At 40.3% G+C, this 21073-nt stretch overlaps 1 protein-coding gene across 4 annotated transcripts in view; it reads right to left on the bottom strand.

The window, feature by feature from the left end:
* LOC139758490 (nuclear pore complex protein Nup98-Nup96-like) overlaps positions 1-21073 on the bottom strand; it is a 162364-nt gene that overhangs the window by 73179 nt on the left and 68112 nt on the right. For all 4 annotated transcript variants that reach the window (XM_071679978.1, XM_071679980.1, XM_071679981.1 and 1 more), the window contains exons 15-17: positions 18111-18278; positions 4298-4543; positions 1074-1164 (exon numbers count right to left, since the gene is read on the bottom strand). In XM_071679978.1, coding sequence (XP_071536079.1) covers positions 1074-1164; positions 4298-4543; positions 18111-18278 — 505 coding nt within the window. The remainder of the gene's footprint in view (positions 1-1073; positions 1165-4297; positions 4544-18110; positions 18279-21073) is intronic.

Genomic DNA, 21073 nt, shown 5'->3' with positions numbered 1-21073 from the left:
AAAAGGTTATTTGGGATGCAAGCTTTGAATGGAGATAAATTGGAAGAAGTGAAGTGCTTTAGATATCTAGGAGTGGACTTTGCAGTGAATGGAGCCATGAAAGTGGAAGTGAGTCATAAGGTGGGAGAGGAGGCAAAGGATGTGGGAGTGATGAAGAATGTGTGGAAAGAGAAAACATTACCATGAAGTACAAAAATGGGTATGTTTGAAGGAATAATAGCTCCAACAATATCATATGGTTGCCATGCATGGGCTATAGATAGGGTTGTACAGAGAAGGGTGGATGTGTTGGAAATGAAATGTTTGAGGACAAAATGTGGCGTGAGGTGGTTTGCTCAAGTGATTAACAAAAGGGTAAGAGAGAGATGTGTGGGAATAAAAAAAGTGTGGTTGAGAGAGTAGAGAAGGGTGTGTTGAAAGGATTTTGACATATGGAGAGAATGAGTGAGGAAAGTTTGACAAAGAAGATATATGTATCAGAGGTGGAGGGAACAAGGAAAAGCAGGAGACCATACTGGAAATGGAAGGATGGACTGAAAAAGATTTTGAGCAATCAGGGCCTGAACAAATAGGAGGGTGAGAGATGTGCAAGGAATACAGTGAATTGGAATGATGTGGTATACCAAGGTTGATGTGCTGTCAATGGACTGAACCAAGGCATGTGAAACATCTGGGGTAAACCATGGAGAGGTCTGTAAGGCCTGGATATGGACAAGGAGTTGTGGTTTCAATGCATGAGAATGAATGAATGTGGCCTTTTCTGTCTGTTTTTCCTAGTGCTACCTCGCTAATGCACGGGATGGCGATGCTGTTTCCTGTGAGGCAGGGTGGCGCCAGGAATGGATGAAGGCAAGCGTAAACAGAATATACAAACTGAATGAAAAGGGTATATATGGAATTGAAAGTAACCTGAATGTCAACATGGAAGAAGGAATAATGAAAAAAAAAAGGAAGACAAAAAGAAATAAGTGTAATGCTTGGAAGATGCTCTACAGTACTGACTTATCTTCAATGCACCAGGAAAAAACACAGATTTACATGAGAAAATTTCAAAATAAAAAGTTCAAACATACCAGGTTCTTTTGCAACAGCTGAATCCATAAAATCCTCTTCAGGCACTTGTGATTCCTGGAGAGAACTGTCTAAGTACCTTGGCTGAGACACCTGCATGTAAGATTTTGATTTAATACTTTAATGTCAGGTTAATGGTCTTTAGAATAACAGGTCAGCATCCCTAGAGCAAAATTACAGAAGGAAAATAAATTCTGAGAATATTACTTATTTCATTGATACCCATCAAATTTACTGAATTTCATTTGTCTCCATTCAGTTCAAAAGCTGTGCCCCTAGCAGTCATGTTTATTCATACTATTTAATATAATATGACATCACTTGCTAACTCAGCAGCCAAGGTGATTCTTGCGGGAATGGATACATTCATACCCTCTTCCTCCAAGACGACCTCTTCATCCATTCCATGGTTCGAACATTCCTGTTCAAAGGATGGCCATTCAACCAAGGGATCAGGCACATCAGGTTTGAAAAAACTCTGCATCCTCTGACTCCCATTCAGCTTTTATCACTGCCTGCAATCACTACAAGCACATTATCCATCAGGCAAAGAATTCCTTATCTCAAGGGAAGGGCGATAACCTCTCCTCATCATCCAATGATAGATCTTTCTGGTCTTTGGCTAAAAGCATCCTTCACTTTTCCATTGGACAGTACTATAGCTGTCTCTCCCATGGACAAAGCAACTCTCCCTGGTTTCTTTTTCTCTTCTAACTCCATATGGATGACTCCACCATCTCTTCACCCCCACATGCTCATCTTACTATCCCTATGCCCCTCCCTTTAATCTCTTTTTGGAGCTTCTTTCTCTGGACACAAGGCAAAGCTTATGGTTCTGATGGCATCCATCCCCATGAACTAAAAGACCATGCCTCTGAACTTGCACCTGTGCACACTTGCCTGCTCCATTTCTGTTTAAAGCCCAAAAATTTTCCTTATTGCAAGCATACACTAATACATCCCATCCCTAAAAGAGTGACCATTCTGACCCCTCTAACTACCTTCCTATTTCTTTAACATCTACCATTTCTGAAATCTTTGTATCCCTTCCCAACTCCCATTTTGTTACAAATCTCAAAACTTACATCTTCCCTCTCATCACCATTATGGCTTCCATAATGTGAATCCACTGGTGATATTCTTTCCTATCTTTCTATTGTCTGGTCACCATCCCTGAAAGTTTCTGGGGAATCATGTGTAGTTGCCTATGACATATCCAAAGCTTTTGACAGGGTGTGGCATCAAGGTCTCATTTCTAAGCTCCCTCTTTTGGTTTCCCTCCCTCATTTTGTTCCTTCACATCTAGCTTCCTTTCCACCTAATCTAATTTCTGTGGTTGTTGATGGACCAGCCTCCCACCTTTTACCATCAACAGAAGAGTCCCTCAAGGTTCTGTCCTGTCCCCTCCACTTTTTCTCCTTTTTTTCGAAATTTCCTCTCTACAAATTATCAAATGCACTCATATGCTGATGACTCAACACTGCATTGATCCATATCCTTCAATTCTGTTCCTCTTCTCTCATTTGGTCTCCATCTTGTCTTGGCACAGCTTCCTCAGTAAACTCAGACTTGGACAGGATATCTCCGAGGGGTACACAAAATCTAGTTTAGTTTAATGCCACCAAGACCCAGTTTCTACCTATCTCTCAATCAAAAACTCCTCACAACTCTTGTCTCTCCTTTGGCAGTTCTGTAATTTCACCCCTTGACTAAATGAGCATGCCTGGTATTACTGCAACAACCATACTTTCTTGGAAACCCCACACTATGGGAATAGGTAAGACTGCCCCTAAAAACCCGGGTGTTCTGTTTCGAAACTTCTTTTCTTCAGAAGAGTTGTTCCATTTATACAAAGGATTGATTTGTCCTTGTATGGAGTACTGCTCTCACATCTGGGGTGGTTCTAGCCCTTCATCCTCACTTGACAAAAGTTGAGCAGAAAGTAGTTCAACTTATAAACAGTACAAGGATAACTTCCAAACTTGACTCTCTTGCCCTATGCCACAATGTAGGTTCACTTTCCCTCTAGTATAGGTATTACTTTGGTTTTTGCTCTCGACAGCCAGCTGCTTGTGTGCACCCACCACTAACTAGACCACGCAATACTCGGCTAGTTGCTGCGTCACGATTACTGTGTGGCTGTCGGCAACTAAAGGGTGAGCAGTTCTGATAAATGTTTCTTTTCCTACACCTCAAAAGCTTTGGAACACTCTACCTTCTCATATTTCCCCAATAACAATGACCTGGCACATTTCAAAAGACAAGTTTTCCACTTCCTCCAAAATTTGTAATAACTTCTCTTGTCTTTTCCCCTTTCATAATTTTCTCTATATTTCAATTAAGGTTTAGCCTTACTATGGGCTTTTGTCCATCACTGGAGCCTTTGAAAGAAGTGTCAGGCATGATGCTGAACAAATGCCTCTGCTAATCTTTTTGGTGTTAACCTATGCTTGCATAGCAGTCTTACTGATGTCCATCAATTAACATAATCTACTGTGACAAGAATTCCACCCCATAAAACTTGCAAGGTACACTCAACTAACTTATACCTCTGTAATCAACATATTCACTTTGCCCTCTTGTATTCATACAGTGAAGCTATACAGTCATTCTGCTAATCCTCTGGTACCTCACCATAAGCCATACTCAGAATGAAAGTCCTAACTAATCAATAAATAACAGAATGAAAGTCCTAACTAATCAATAAATAACAGTCACCCTCTTTGAGCTGACCCACTGTAACTATGGTTGCAACCATTCACTAAAGTTCATAATAATCACACAAGAAATCATTTTCACACCGATCCCTCCACAGGCCCGAAAGAAAGCAGCATCCAGTAAAGTTTTCATATATATATATATATATATATATATATATATATATATATATATATATATCATAATTTCACATACAAAAAAATATTCTATTGATTATGTACAACCCCTATCATGGATGATCTTGGTTTATTCTGTCTGTCTGTCTGTCTATCTATCTATCTATCTATCTATATCTCTGATGCATGTTCCTAACTGGAACTCCCTCAAGGGCTGGCCATAGTAACAGGATCTCCAAAACTAGTGAACTCTGGTGCTCCTTTTTAGCCTTTAGTGCTTCACCCTTAACAGGGCACTGGCAACAGGCAGAGGCTCCTACCTAATGTTCCTACAGACTACTTCTACCTAAAGCTCCTGCCTAATGACATAAATGAAGATCATGTTGTCTCACCTGCTTTGAAGAAAGGTTTGGCATGGACACATGCCCAAGTGCAAACTGTGGGGGTGAAGTAAGTGATGTGACAGGAGCACCTGTAGTGCGCACAGGAAGGCCAGCAGGTAGTTGGGCAGCAGAAGCACCACCTACAGCTGTACTCTGGGGTGGGACTGGCTGAGCTTGGTTAGGCTTAGGAGGAACAGTGACCATATCTTCTTCTTCATTGTCTTCTTGTAGGCCGTACTTAGAGAAGTGTTTCACCTAAATCAATCAAAATTACATATGACAAGCTGGACATACATTACAATATTGTAAAAGCTTGAAACATATTACAATGAACTTCAAAACTTTGTTCAGCAAAAGTCTGTTATACCAGTTTTACAAAAACCAGTGTGGTTGCTGTTAACAATAATGTGAATAGCAGACACGAACAAACTAACCCAGACATCATACCAATGCTAAAGCAGATATAACAAAGAAATCATTACGTAAAATATATTTAATATCTATCAAAGCTTTCCTTCACACATTTTTGCTATTTCCCATGTGAGCTAAGTAGTGCGAAAAAACAGATGACTGAGCCATATAGAAGAAAAATCCAAGCCTGGCTCCTTCCTCTGTTCTTTCTTTTGTAAATCAATACTGAGGGGAAGGATTTCCACAATCTCCCCTAGTTATAATGTATGAAAATGTAGATTTTGAAAATTGAAAATCTTCTCTCCAAGGTAACATCCTGCAAGCATAAAATATATTCTTTGGAAATGTGTAGGTCAGGACCTTCCATACCTCATGATTTCCAGGAAATAGATACTAGCCTTCACTTAGTGTTTGTTGTCCTCTTAAAAGTGATCATGGCTGCTTACTTGTTACCAAGTTCACCCTCAGCCAAACAACACTGCTCTCTCCACAGTGCTGATGGGGCTGCTAGGTCCTTTTTGCCTTACTTAGTGCCTCCAGTTTACTGCCTTCTCACTGTATTCTTTACTTTTCTCCTTCTGTTCCTTTGAACTCTATCACATATGATGAATGTCCCATTGAATCCCACCTTGTCATTAACTTTCTTAGCTTTCCTAAATACCTCCTAGATATAAGATTCCAAAACAATCATAACCACAAATGGCCATCCCCTTACATCACAAGCATAACCATTTCATCACCAAAATTGCATTTGGCAAATCTAAGTCTACAAGAATCTTTTAATGATCATATGTTTCTCCATGGTTGTTTAATTTGTTTATGGATGGGGTTGTTAGGGAGGTGAATGCAAGAGTTTTGGAAAGAGGGGCAAGTATGAAGTCTGTTGGGGATGAGAGAGCTTGGGAAGTGAGTCAGTTGTTGTTCGCTGATGATACAGCGCTGGTGGCTGATTCATGTGAGAAACTGCAGAAGCTGGCGACTGAGTTTGGTAAAGTGTGTGAAAGAAGAAAGTTAAGAGTAAATGTGAATAAGAGCAAGGTTATTAGGTACAGTAGGGTTGAGGGTCAAGTCAATTGGGAGGTGAGTTTGAATGGAGAAAAACTGGAGGAAGTGAAGTGTTTTAGATATCTGGGAGTGGATCTGGCAGCGGATGGAACCATGGAAGCGGAAGTGGATCATAGGGTGGGGGAGGGGGCGAAAATTCTGGGGGCCTTGAAGAATGTGTGGAAGTCGAGAACATTATCTCGGAAAGCAAAAATGGGTATGTTTGAAGGAATAGTGGTTCCAACAATGTTGTATGGTTGCGAGGCATGGGCTATGGATAGAGTTGTGCGCAGGAGGATGTATGTGCTGGAAATGAGATGTTTGAGGACAATGTGTGGTGTGAGGTGGTTTGATCGAGTAAGTAACGTAAGGGTAAGAGAGATGTGTGGAAATAAAAAGAGCGTGGTTGAGAGAGCAGAAGAGGGTGTTTTGAAATGGTTTGGGCACATGGAGAGAATGAGTGAGGAAAGACTGACCAAGAGGATATATGTGTCGGAGGTGGAGGGAACGAGGAGAAGAGGGAGACCAAATTGGAGGTGGAAAGATGGAGTGAAGAAGATTTTGTGTGATCGGGGCCTGAACATGCAGGAGGGTGAAAGGAGGGCAAGGAATAGAGTGAATTGGAGCGATGTGGTATACCGGGGTTGACGTGTTGTCAGTGGATTGAATCAGGGCATGTGAAGCGTCTGGGGTAAACCATGGAAAGCTGTGTAGGTATGTATATTTGCGTGTGTGGACGTATGTATATACATGTGTATGGGGGTGGGTTGGGCCATTTCTTTCGTCTAGTTGTGTTACTGGAGTGATAGTTTTCATACATGGTGCTTTGACAAGAAAATAGTGAAATTGGAAAAAATGTAGCTTAGACATTGAAGCTTATTGATACAGTGGTTAAATCGATGAGAACTACTATTGACGTTTGTGTAAATAAATTATACATTTCCTTTTTTACATAGCCAGAGGTTGAACCAGTATGTGACATTCATTTTTCATTTCATTTCAAGCTAGAAGTTTCAGTTTTCTAAATTGTTTCTTACATTTTTCATATGTATATATATGTATGTGTGAGTGTGTGTATATGTGCATATGTGTGTGTATGTGTATATATATATATATATATATATATATATATATATATATATATATATATATATATATATATATATTATCCTATCCCTGGGGATAGGGGATTAAGAATATTTCCCACGTATTCCCTGCGTGTCGTAGAAGGCGACTAAAAGGGGAGGGAGCAAGGGGCTGGAAATCCTCCCCTCTCGTTTTTTTTTTTTTTTAATTTTCCAAAAGAAGGAACAGAGGGGGCCAGGTGAGGGTATTCCAAAAAAGGCCCAGTCCTCTGTTCTTAACGCTACCTCGCTAACACGGGAAATGGCAAATAGTTTAAAAGAAAAAAAGAAAGAAATATATATTATCCCTGGGGATAGGGGTGAAAGAATACTTCCCACGCATTCCTCGCGTGTCGTAGAAAGCGACTAGAGGGGACGGGAGCGGGGGGCCAGAAATCCTCCCCTCCTTGTACTTTTTTAACTTTCTAAAATGGGAAACAGAAGAAGGAGTCACGCGGGGAGTGCTCATCCTCCTCAAAGGCTCAGATTGGGGTGCCTAAATGTGTGTGGATGTAACCAAGATGTGAAAAAAGGAGAGATAGGTAGTATGTTTGAGGAAAGGAACCTGGATGTTTTGGCTCTGAGTGAAACGAAGCTCAAGGGTAAAGGGGAAGAGTGGTTTGGGAAGGTCTTGGGAGTAAAGTCAGGGGTTATTGAGAAGACAAGAGCAAGGGAAGGAGTAGCAATACTCCTGAAACAGGAGTTGTGGGAGTATGTGATACAATGTAAGAAAGTAAATTCTCGATTAATATGGGTAAAACTGAAAGTAGATGGAGAGAGGTGGGTGATTATTGGTGCATATGCACCTGGGCATGAGAAGAAAGATCATGAGAGGCAAGTGTTTTGGGAGCAACTGAATGAGTGTGTTAGTGGTTTTGATGCACGAGACCGGCTTATAGTGATGGGTGATTTGAATGCAAAGGTGAGTAATGTGGCAGTTGAGGGAATAATTGGTATACATGGGGTGTTCAGTGTTGTAAATGGAAATGGTGAAGAGCTTGTAGATTTATGTGCTGAAAAAGGACTGATGATTGGAAATACCTGGTTTAAAAAGCGAGATATACATAAGTATACTTATGTAAGTAGGAGAGATGGCCAGAGAGCGTTATTGGATTACGTGTTAATTGACAGGCGCGCGAAAGAGAGACTTTTGGATGTTAATGTGCTGAGAGGTGCAACTGGAGGGATGTCTGATCATCATCTTGTGGAGGCTAAGGTGAAGATTTGTATGGGTTTTCAGAAAAGAAGAGTGAATGTTGGGGTGAAGAGGGTGGTGAGAGTAAGTGAGCTTGGGAAGGAGACTTGTGTGAGGAAGTACCAGGAGAGACTGAGTACAGAATGGAAAAAGGTGAGAACAATGGAAGTAAGGGGAGTGGGGGAGGAATGGGATGTATTTAGGGAATCAGTGATGGATTGCGCAAAAGATGCTTGTGGCATGAGAAGAGTGGGAGATGGGTTGATTAGAAAGGGTAGTGAGTGGTGGGATGAAGAAGTATGAGTATTGGTGAAAGAGAAGAGAGAGGCATTTGGACGATTTTTGCAGGGAAAAAATGCAATTGAGTGGGAGATGTATAAAAGAAAGAGACAGGAGGTCAAGAGAAAGGTGCAAGAGGTGAAAAAAAAGGGCAAATGAGAGTTGGGGTGAGAGAGTATCATTAAATTTTAGGGAGAATAAAAAGATGTTCTGGAAGGAGGTAAATAAAGTGCGTAAGACAAGGGAGCAAATGGGAACTTCAGTGAAGGGCGCAAATGGGGAGGTGATATCAAGTAGTGGTGATGTGAGAAGGAGATGGAGTGAGTATTTTGAAGGTTTGTTGAATGTGTTTGATGATAGAGTGGCGGATATAGGGTGTTTTGGTCGAGGTGGTGTGCAAAGTGAGAGGGTTAGGGAAAATGATTTGGTAAACAGAGAAGAGGTAGTAAAAGCTTTGCGGAAGATGAAAGCCGGCAAGGCAGCAGGTTTGGATGGTATTGCAGTGGAATTTATTAAAAAAGGGGGTGACTGTATTGTTGACTGGTTGGTAAGGTTATTTAATGTATGTATGACTCATGGTGAGGTGCCTGAGGATTGGCGGAATGCGTGCATAGTGCCATTGTACAAAGGCAAAGGGGATAAGAGTGAGTGCTCAAATTACAGAGGTATAAGTTTGTTGAGTATTGCTGGTAAATTATATGGGAGGGTATTGATTGAGAGGGTGAAGGCATGTACAGAGCATCAGATTGGGGAAGAGCAATGTGGTTTCAGAAGCGGTAGAGGATGTGTGGATCAGGTGTTTGCTTTGAAGAATGTATGTGAGAAATACTTAGAAAAGCAAATGGATTTGTATGTAGCATTTATGGATCTGGAGAAGGCATATGACAGAGTTGATAGAGATGCTCTGTGGAAGGTATTAAGAATATATGGTGTGGGAGGCAAGTTGTTAGAAGCAGTGAAAAGTTGTTATCGAGGATGTAAGGCATGTGTACGTGTAGGAAGAGAGGAAAATGATTGGTTCTCAGTGAATGTAGGTTTGCGGCAGGGGTGTGTGATGTCTCCATGGTTGTTTAATTTGTTTATGGATGGGGTTGTTGGGGAGGTGAATGCAAGAGTTTTGGAAAGAGGGGCAAGTATGAAGTCTGTTGGGGATGAGAGAGCTTGGGAAGTGAGTCAGTTGTTGTTCGCTGATGATACAGCACTGGTGGCTGATTCATGTGAGAAACTGCAGAAGCTGGTGACTGAGTTTGGTAAAGTGTGTGAAAGAAGAAAGTTAAGAGTAAATGTGAATAAGAGCAAGGTTATTAGGTACAGTAGGGTTGAGGGTCAAGTCAATTGGGAGGTGAGTTTGAATGGAGAAAAACTGGAGGAAGTGAAGTGTTTTAGATATCTGGGAGTGGATCTGGCAGCGGATGGAACCATGGAAGCGGAAGTGGATCATAGGGTGGGGCAGGGGGCGAAAATTCTGGGAGCCTTGAAGAATGTGTGGAAGTCGAGAACATTATCTCGGAAAGCAAAAATGGGTATGTTTGAAGGAATAGTGGTTCCAACAATGTTGTATGGTTGCGAGGCGTGGGCTATGGATAGAGTGGTGTGCAGGAGGATGGATGTGCTGGAAATGAGATGTTTGAGGACAATGTGTGGTGTGAGGTGGTTTGATCGAGTAAGTAACGTAAGGGTAAGAGAGATGTGTGGAAATAAAAAGAGCGTGGTTGAGAAAGCAGAAGAGGGTGTTTTGAAATGGTTTGGGCACATGGAGAGAATGAGTGAGGAAAGATTGACCAAGAGGATATAGGTGTCGGAGGTGGAGGGAACGAGGAGAAGAGGGAGACCAAATTGGAGGTGGAAAGATGGAGTGAAGAAGATTTTGTGTGATCGGGGCCTGAACATGCAGGAGGGTGAAAGGAGGGCAAGGAATAGAGTGAATTGGAGCGATGTGGTATACCGGGGTTGACGTGCTGTCAGTGGATTGAATCAAGGCATGTGAAGCGTCTTGGGTAAACCATGGAAAGCTGTGTAGGTATGTATATTTGCGTGTGTGGACGTATGTATATACATGTGTATAGGGGTGGGTTGGGCCATTTCTTTCGTCTGTTTCCTTGCGCTACCTCGCAAACGCGGGAGACAGCGACAAAGCAAAAAAAAAAAAAAAAAAAAAAAAAAAAAATGTTTCCTCGTACTTTATCTGGTGTATGATCTGAACAAAGAGCATCTGGTGATTTACATCTACTGACCTCATGTTTAACAAATCTTTCTAATTTTGTTGCCTTTCACTTTTCAGCTAGATCCTTCAGTACTGAATTGTCAACCTTTAGCTAACAAGCACTATACTTTTCTAAACCTTTCATTAATTGGGCCATAAACTTCTTTGATTTCTCGGCCTTTAACAAGGCCATAAACTTCCTTGATTTCTCAGAGTCTAAAAATGTACATCGTCTTTCTATAGCTTCACTTAATTTTCTGTGAACCTGTTTGTATGACCCTGAGTCTATGTTCTTCATCAATATTCATGACCTGAGTCAGTTAATTTGCTGCCAAAATTCCTCCTGTATCTCTATGCCTGCTGTCTTCAAAAAACTGTCCTCCCTCTACATGAAAAGCTGCTGAAAGTGCTCCTTCTGCAGCCACTGCCCACTACTGTTGACATCCTTCTGCACCCACTGCCCACTACTGTTGACAGACTTTGTATGTGCTGAAGCTCTTTCCTGTGACTAAACAGCCCCTGATCCATAAAAAAATAATCAGATCTTATTTGCTTCTAAATAAATCAACTTCTTTCCTATAATAACATACATCCTTTATCCCCTCCAGTAAGTTCAAATTTTGTTCATACCCGGGGAATATCATTTTCCAGATCCTTAAGTTCCTCTCATCTCAAGACACCCTTCATTATCTTGAATTGATTCCTCAGTTTCTTTAACTCCTCATCTAGTTGTGATAACTTCTGGTCTTGCTTTTTAAGAATTTCCTATATCTCTAAACACCTGTCCTTTGGCAGTTCTGTTTCCAGGCCTCCCTCTTGTCTCTTCAATACAGATATTATAATTGATTGATCTTGGTGCATTCCTTTATTCAAGTCCCATTAAAGACTGTAGTATAAAAAAAAAAAAAATCAGTACAGCGCTTGCCTTGTTAGTGTTTGCTGACAAGTTTATCAGCTTTCCTATCTTATTTCTCAACCTTCTTTAAGACCCCTAACATTTTGCTTTTTCTTGGCTTAAGCAGTGCTAAGGGTCTTAAAATGACGTCTCAATGTAATACTAGTTACAGTAATGCTTACCTGCACAAAAAAGCCTCAACTGTGAGAATATAAATATTTAACAGACACTGATTATGTGTGAATGTATGTGCGTGAATTAACCTCTCTGTACTGTACAGGCAGGGAGCTGTACACTTGTGGTGCCCCATGTCTTGCACATTCTTTACTATCATAAAAAAAATTTAAATCAATGTTTGCTGTCTGCATCAACCATGTTCTCAGTCATTATATCACATTCATCAACCACTTCTTTACGTCTTTTGTACCTTGTTTCTTGTTTTATCTCAAGATATCGCCTCTGGTTGCTCTGTTCCTATATCTCTTCAAGAACTGTTCACAGTCCACGTCATTGATCTGATTTGAAAATCTACATGTTTAAGTCAAGTCATCCCTCATTCTGATCTCTTCCAAAGTAGGCACATTTTGGGCCTTTCTCCTTTCCTTATAACTTCTTTTTCTTTTCTTTCAAACTATTCGCCATTTCCCACGTCAGCGAGGTAGCAATAAGAACAGAGGACTGGGCCTCTGAGGAAACATCCTCACCGGCCCCCTTCTCTGTTCCTTCCTTTGGAAAATTAAAAAAAAAAAACAAGAGGGGAGGATTTCCAGCCCCCCGGCATTCTGGTACCAGCTTTGTTGCTCTCCTCTGAACATTCTATATCACCTTTAGTGCTTGCTTACATATGGTGACCAAATTTGAGAGGCATATCCATGTATGACATGAACAGCTTGTTGAGTATTTTCTTATCCATGAATTTGACTGCAATTCTAATATTTTCCAACAGACAGTTCCTTAATTATACTTGTAAGGAAGAACTTTGGGGACAGCTTATTTTCTGCTACATACAATTCATATCAAGGCTTTCTTTCACAGTAACCTATCCTCATCACTTTACATTTACCTGGGTGGAATTTCTTCAACGATGGATCAGAAATAGTTCAGTTTGCTTAAATTCCCTTATAAGTTGATACAATCGTCCTTGTTCTTCGATTCCTATTTGACCTCTGCAAATTCTGACTAGAGTCCACATCCTCTAGCAAGTCATTCAAACACATTGAAAAAACTGTCCTTGACAAAACTACAGAACTGCACTTGAGTCCTTGGTCCATTATGATAAGGCTCCTCTGATATGCATCCTCTGTACACTTCCACTAGGATAATCTTCCCTAAATCATTGGAGTTTATGGCATATTCTTGCCAGGTGATCCAGTTTTTCAATCAGCCTGTCATACACTACAGTGTAAAATGCCTTTGATAGTCTAGACTCAAACAATCCACCCAGCCTTCTCTCTTGTCCAATACTGAGTTCACTCTTTTGTAATAATCCAAGGTTCACTGTGCATGATCTCCTTTCCCTGAAGCTCTGTTTTCTCTCGGTTATGTAATTTCTCCTTCAGAGAATGTCATCTAATTGCTTTTAAATTATCTTTTCCAGTACTTTAGAGAACAAACTCATAATGGAAATTGTCTTTTGTGCATCTCCTCTTCCTAGTCTCCTTTTTTACTAATGAGGTATAATGTTTGCCTTTTCCCCTTCCAAAGCACTCTCACCTTTCTCCATCAACCTTGTAAGGTTTAAGGCCCTTTATTATCTTTATTACATATTTTCTACACATTCCAATGCCTCTAGAGATAGGCACAAAAGATGGAGCCTTCATTCAAGGACCCATCTTTGAAGGATTACGTTGAACTGTTGGAATGAGATTGGCTGTAACCAGGATGAAAAGAACAGAGAGTTAGGTGCTATGTTTGATAAGAGAAACTTGGATGTTCTGGCTATGAATGAAACAAAGTGGAAGGGGAAGGGGGAAGAATGATTTGGATATGGTATGGGGCTAACTGAAGGCTGTCAGTAAGAGGGTAAGACAAAAAGAAGGGGTGGCACTTCTGTTGAAGAGAGAGCTGTGGGCCAGTGTGGAAGATGGTAAGGACAAAGTTTAATAAGTTTAAAGATTGTTGCTAGTTGACAAGGATAAAGGGTATGAGATATGTATAACAGTTTGTTCTTATCGATCTGGAAATGAGTGAAGTGATGATGAAAGAACAACTTTATAAGAGAAGTAAGTGCCTTGACAGTTTTGATGCAAGAGTCAATATCCTGTTGTTAGGGAATCTAAATGCAAGGGTGAGTGATGTGGCAAATGAAGGAATAACTGCAGCACAATAATGAGTGTTATGGCGCAACAGGGTATAACTGGGGGGAGACGGGGTACCCATTGCAAATAAGCATTGGATGGATGATTTGTCAAGTTGTGTGCTGAGAGATGAACAGAAATCAGGAATTTATGGTATAAAAAAATAGTGCATACTTTAAGCATGAGTGAGTTGGACTAGTTGTCAACAAACAATTTCTTATTATGTGCTGATCGACAGCTGTGCAGATACAGCTGTAGGGAGTGAATATGTTCTCCTTCTCATGCCTATTGCTGACTCTCTCACCCTCCAATACCACCTTTCTTCTGTTTACTTATTTATACTTACCCCAGATCCATTTCTATGGAGTCCTGATGTTTCTTAAGTCATTTTTAAAAACTCCTGCAGTCCAAGGATACATTACTTTCAGCAGCAAATGGAGACTCCTTTCGACTGAGAAGTTCTTTGACAAGACTGTACTGCTAAAGATATAGCCTTACTAAAGGTGACTCTTCACTTGTGTAACCTTGAGCAGGTAGAGTCCAGTAACCCATTTCTTCAATCAAAACCCCACTAAACTCTTTAATCAAAAAGTAATCCCTCAAACTTTAGCATAATTATTATCCTAAGCCTGTTTCCTACACTCAATTTTCACTTCAACCTCCCTTCTGTACCTACGCAACTTGTTACTCTCACGCTTTCGCTGTCAATCATTTTCATCTTACTCCTTCACCGACATGATTACCCTAACAATTGATAAACAACCACACGACTACGTATGTATGTATACATGTATATCTGATGCCTATTCCTAACTGGAACTCCCCAAGAGGGTGGCCATGACAAGTCTCCATATCTAGAGAACTCCAGTACCAATTCTTAGCCTTTTGTGCCTCAACCTTAACAAACTACTGGCAAAGGATAGCTAAGAGTAGTGCAGTGTTTGCATAGGCTCCTCCCTAATGCTCCTACTCACTACTTCAAACTTTTGCTCCCACCTAATGTTCCTCCCCACTAAATCTACCTAAATGCTCCTGCCTAAATTTTCCAAACTAATGCTTCTATCTATTGCTCCTATCATTTTGCCTAAAGGCAGGGCTAGTGCATAGTGCTCACAACATGAAAATCTTGAGTTAAGGAGAATGAGCTATGCGAGTTCAGAGTTGTTAAAACAACTATCTGGGTCAGAAGAGTGCAACTTGACAACCACTAAAGAGCTGGCTCACTACACAGCCCTCATTAACACCCCCCCCCCCCCAATACCTGGGAAGGAAGGTAGTACTGGGAATGTACCTTCCTTGTTGTTGGCTGCCTGCCAACTACTACTGTACCTTCCTGGTCACTAGCTGCCTACCAACTACTATCTATCATATTACAATCTCTGTTATCCCAACCTCAACTAAAATCCACCAGTTTATTCCTTAGTTCATCAGAGGATATGTCTTATTCACTTTTTTGAAAACCTTTACTGTCTTTAGTCAACAACCCATTTCTCAGTGTTCATTTCCATGAGGCATAGACAACGGTGGGCAGGACCAAATTACTGGAACTCAGTCCATTATGAGGACTGTGACTGGGAAAGGTGGTCCTTTTCCCAGTTAGGACTGAAATGGGGACTGACAGTCTATTTCTAATCAATTCCAGACAGTTCGACATTCTTCAATCCTTCTTATTCTCCAGTTTTGTCTCTTTTCAGGTTTTCACTATAATGAACTTACTTCAAGTAAAACATACTCAACTCGATACAGGAACCCTTCATACACTGACAAGGCCTTGAAGGATTCACCATCCCACAGGAAGATGTACCACATTGCTTTGGTCAAGCTATGGAGCTGTGGGAGAAACAGGCAAGAAGTTCATAAGCCTCAGACACCATCAGTGCCAATACAGGGATGTTGCTGACTGTCCCCACCGTTAGGAGATGGAACTCCACCTACAACAGGGTGCCTTGTCTGGTCAAACATCTTCATAGACAGGGAGAAGCTTCATGGACACCAAGCATGCAAAATTCTTGGGTTACCTTCTTACTCGTCTAAATTTTTCTTCTCTCTTAATTCTATGTTGCTTTCTTTTTGAAAAAGTATAAATGTGAAAACTTTAAAGTAAACAAATCTATATAAAAACTTCAAAAATTTAAGTACAGGAATAAAATATTCACTGTTTTTCTTTCAGCTGATACTTGCTTCTTCAAAGAGTATCCTGAGGTGATGCAACCAGTCTGTAAGGTATTAGACATCATGCAAGGGGAGGACAAAGCCTACATGGGGGCACTTCTGCCCATCTTGGCCATCTCTCCCAAAATGTTGAAGATGAAGGAAAGGACTAATGTCAAGAGCTAAAATATGACAAAATATAAACATTCTCATTTCTCAAGAGCTACAATTTTACAACCACAAAAAAATGCATGAGAAAAAAAGATATGACTCATGTAAATAACTATCATTTGGGCAATATTTTCAGGCCCTAAGGTCTGCAGCCAGACAACACAGAAATTCTGAGGCCATTCTTCCAGGTCTTTATTGACATACCATACTTTTGCAGATCTGCATGCACAATGGATTATATGGTATCAATTATGGAAAAGTAATGAAGAATACATACATACAAACAGAAAAACATTTTCAATTTCATGGTATAAAAAATACTACAGCTGAAAAGATATGCCTACAAAAACTACTGGACATGCAACATACATCTAAGGTTAACACAAATACCTAAACACTATTTCATGCAATATCTACAATGACCTGTTGAGCAAAAGTTCCTTATCTTATATTACTTTAAATATACCAAAGCCCTGTTAGTGTTGTCAGTAAACTGGGGAATAAAACTCTATAACAAAGATACTAACTGTCTGAAATCCTAATAAATGCATCCACTACAGCATCACTTACAATTCAGACTAACTCTTAGTGACTGTGCAAACAGCTGTCCTCCTTACAATTCCATTTCAGGTCACTATATGCCATGCATATTATCAATGATTAGAATCAGAAGTGGGAAAGTACACACTAAACCTAAAATTCATACTCTACATAATACCATATAAATTTTATTTAAGATATAATGTATACAAGAACATCAAGATATATATATATATATATATACAAAGAAAAATATATGCAAGTACTTAAAAGGCATATAAGTATGCAACTTATGGCAAAGCAAAGAATATATGCCTTGCGACATACACACACGGGCAACAACAACAACCAACACTATACAAGATCTAACTTCGTTAAATATATGTTTTTTCAGAAAAACACAAACCATGTCTTACATCAAAGTGATATTATCATACAACCACATGTCCCACCCATCCAGGGGCTGCTGTAGCTATAAGGATAAGAGGAACCCCTGGGGCAGGATGTATGTAGTTATAATGTGCTTTTGGTGGGAGGGGTCGTGCTGTTGCATAGAAATGAATGCCAAGAATGCTGAACTGGGGCTGCACTGGGAGTATCTTTGTTTTATTGTGAAGGTATTGGGTATTTGTGGTTGGTAAACAGCCAGTGATTGTTATGTGTGTGCTATTCTATGCAGTTTGCAAATGAATTGCTTGTAAAGGATACTGAGGGATTCTTTTTTTTTTTTTGTCCAAATCTGGTGCCAGTGGGTGTTTTGAGAATAATTTGTTTCTGTGTCACCTAAGTGTTCATGTTACTGATGTGGTGTCATAAAATGTCTAAATTGGCCGATGATTCTTCACTTCCTAGCTATTTTCTGTATAAAAATATGGGAGAACATTATCATCAACAAGAGAAATGTTCATAAAGAAGACACACTTTCACATTACTTCAAAGACATTAACCAATACTGGAAAGCTTTATCTAAAAAATTTGGGTTGTCAGTGCAAAGAAATTTCACTAACAATAAGAAAATGTGTGCTGGTCAAAAAGTATAATTTCATATATCAATTCAAGACAACTCTTCTGTACTACAGATTTGCACACCACCCAGGAGGAAATTTCCCATAATCAGTAACACAACAAAGATAATTTATCAAAAACATCACCCATGCTGAAAGTAAAGATCAGTTAATGCTTATTTTTTTTGCTTTGTCGCTGTCTCCCGCGTTTGCGAGGTAGTTAATGCTTATATTGATAATAATACTCAGACTCTCAAACCAAAAATTCAAAGCAAATCGTGTTAACATGAGGTCCAGCTGAAACAGAGCAGTAAGCATTGTTGAAACTTTAGCATTAAAGGCTACTAAATCTGCCAATATCATTCCATAAGCATGCAAGTCTCAAGATATAATCAGAGTAACAAATGCAAGGAAGGATTTTCAGGTCACAAGTCATGTTGAAACCAGTCTTCAGAGCTCTTATCATTTCATGTTTCAGCAGTCTACATAAACACTAAATTCCCAGTACCTTGAAGACCCATGAGCCAGTTTCTGGACGATATTCTATAAAGTTGGCCTCCATTTTGACACACTGACGTTCGAGATAATCTGCCCAACCCATACTCTGGAGGCGTTCTGAGGCCTTGATCACCTCCCTTGTTGTCTTATCAACTGGCCACACACAATCTAGAGTTATCTGAAAACAAAAATTTCAATTTGATATAGAATAGAATCATTTATGATTCCAAGCCAAAAGAATTCTACCAAAATAAAAGACCTTCTAATACATATTTATCTATCATACTTAATCGCTGTTTCCCGCGTCAACGAGGTAGTGACAGGAAACAGATGAAGAATGGCCCATCCACTCATATATACATATATATACATAAATGCCCATATACATACATATACAAATACACATATATATACATATACATACACAGACATATACATATATACACATGTACATACTCATACTTGCATGCCTTTATCCATTCCTGGCGCAACCGCACCCCACAGGCAACAGTATCACTGCCCGCTGCTTCAGCAAGGTAGCACCAAGAAAACAGACACATGGCCACATTCCTTCATGCTCAGTCTCCAGCTATCATGTGCAATGCACCAAAACCACAGTCCCCTATCCACATCCAGGCCCCACAGACCTTTCCATAATTTACCCCAGACGTTTCACATGCTCTGGTTCAGTCCACTGACAGCACATCAAACCTGATATACCACATCATTTCAAGTCACTCTATTCCTTGCACGCCTGTCATCCTCCTTATGTTCAGGCCCCAATCGCTCAAAATCTTTTTCACTCCATCCTTCCACCTCCAATTTGGTCTCCTGCTTCTCCTTTCCATCCACCTCTGACACATATTTCCTATTTGTCAACCTTTCCTCACTCATTCTCTTCATAAGTCCAAACCATTTCAACACATCCTGAGCCAGGTACCCATTTTATTGACTAACCCATAGGGGTGGATGAACAGCTGGGTTGACTGTGGACTGACTGCTGTAACCAGGATTTGAACTCCTGTGCTCAACCCTAAGTGGCCCATGAATGCATCATGGCCAGGAATGCTAACAGTTACACCATGGGTCTTTACATCTAAGGCAAACTAGTGGCTATAACAAAAGCAGGTGGGTTAAAAACACTTGATGATAAAGTACCTAATGGAGAAACTAATCACTGACTTTTGCCACTACACACTAAACATGAAGACTGTCCAGATCAATATGGCATGTCCAGAGAAAAACAGTTTAACAAATATATCATACAGTGGCATTACCATCAATGGACCCTTAAACATACAGTACATCATAACTGCAGGATGATATTAAGCTTTTACTGATATGATTTATGATTAAACTTTAGCTTTGTACCGATATAATTTATGATTAAAAAGTAGTTTGTGTATCTAAAAAGAAGCAATGAATCTATTTGTGTAATCTGTTCAACAACTGAGTCTCTGAACACTAGAACAATATATGCAGTAGCAGTTTTCTGTTCAAAACGAGTCAGTTAATTAGAACTCTTTTTTTCTGAAAACTAACAATTATCATTACTCCTCTCCTTATTTATCTGGGTGGATCAGGCACATACAGCCACTGTATATCACTCAAATCCAGACATCCAGTGTGTTTAAGTGAAACATGGACTTCAAAATGTGAAAAACTTCACTTTTCCACTTACACGCTAAACTGATTCATCAAGTGAGGGACATCTACATTCATGACATTCCCATAAGACATGCTTCCATTGCACCCAATCCCCAAATTTCCCTAACCCTAATTAATTTCCTCTCTACACCTTTCAAAAAATTCAATAAAAGCTTATGAAATATTGAAGAAATTAGAAAAACCAGATTCAGTAATCATATAAACTTATTTCTTTTTTTTATTATACTTTGTCGCTGTCTCCCGCGTTTGCAAGGTAGCGTAAGGAAACAGACGAAAGAAATGGCCCAACCCCCCCCCCATACACATGTATATACATACGTCCACACACGCAAATATACGTACCTACACAGCTTTCCATGTTTTACCCCAGACGCTTCACATGCCTTGATTCAATCCACTGACAGCACGTCAACCCCGGTATACCACATCGCTCCAATTCACTCTATTCCTTGCCCTCCTTTCACCCTCCTGCATGTTCAGGCCCCGATCACACAAAATCTTTTTCACTCCATCTTTCCACCTCCAATTTGGTCTCCCTCTTCTCCTCGTTCCCTCCACCTCCGACACATATATCCTCTTGGTCAATCTTTCCTCACTCATTCTCTCCATGTGCCCAAACCACTTCAAAACACCCTCTTCTGCTCTCTCAACCACGCTCTTTTTATTTCCACACATCTCTCTTACCCTTACGTTACTTACTCGATCAAACCACCTCACACCACACATTGTCCTCAAACATCTCATTTCTAGCACATCCATCCTCCTACGCACAACTCTATCCATAGCCCACGCCTCGCAACCATACAACATTGTTGGAACTACTATTCCTTCAAACATACCCATTTTTGCTTTCCGAGATAATGTTCTCGACTTCCACACATTTTCAAGGCTCCCAGAATTTTCGCCCCCTCCCCCACCCTATGATCCACTTCCGCTTCCATGGTTCCATCCGCTGACAGATCCACTCCCAGATATCTAAAACACTTCACTTCCTCCAGCCTCTCACCATTCAAACTCACCTCCCAATTGACTTGACCCTCAACCCTACTGTACCTAATAACCTTGCTCTTATTGACATTTACTCTTAACTTTCTTCTTCCACACACTTTACCAAACTCCGTCACCAGCTTCTGCAGTTTCTCACATGAATCCGCCACCAGCGCTGTATCATCAGCGAACAACAACTGACTCACTTCCCAAGCTCTCTCATCCCCAACAGACTTCATACTTGCCCCTCTTTCCAAAACTCTTGCATTTACCTCCCTAACAACCCCATCCATAAACAAATTAAACAACCATGGAGAC

Source organism: Panulirus ornatus, chromosome 30 (genome assembly GCF_036320965.1).
Source record: "Panulirus ornatus isolate Po-2019 chromosome 30, ASM3632096v1, whole genome shotgun sequence".
Classification (NCBI taxonomy): Eukaryota; Metazoa; Arthropoda; class Malacostraca; order Decapoda; family Palinuridae; genus Panulirus; species Panulirus ornatus.
Note: the sequence above shows the minus strand (reverse complement) of the source record. Positions and strands in the feature narration are given on the sequence as shown.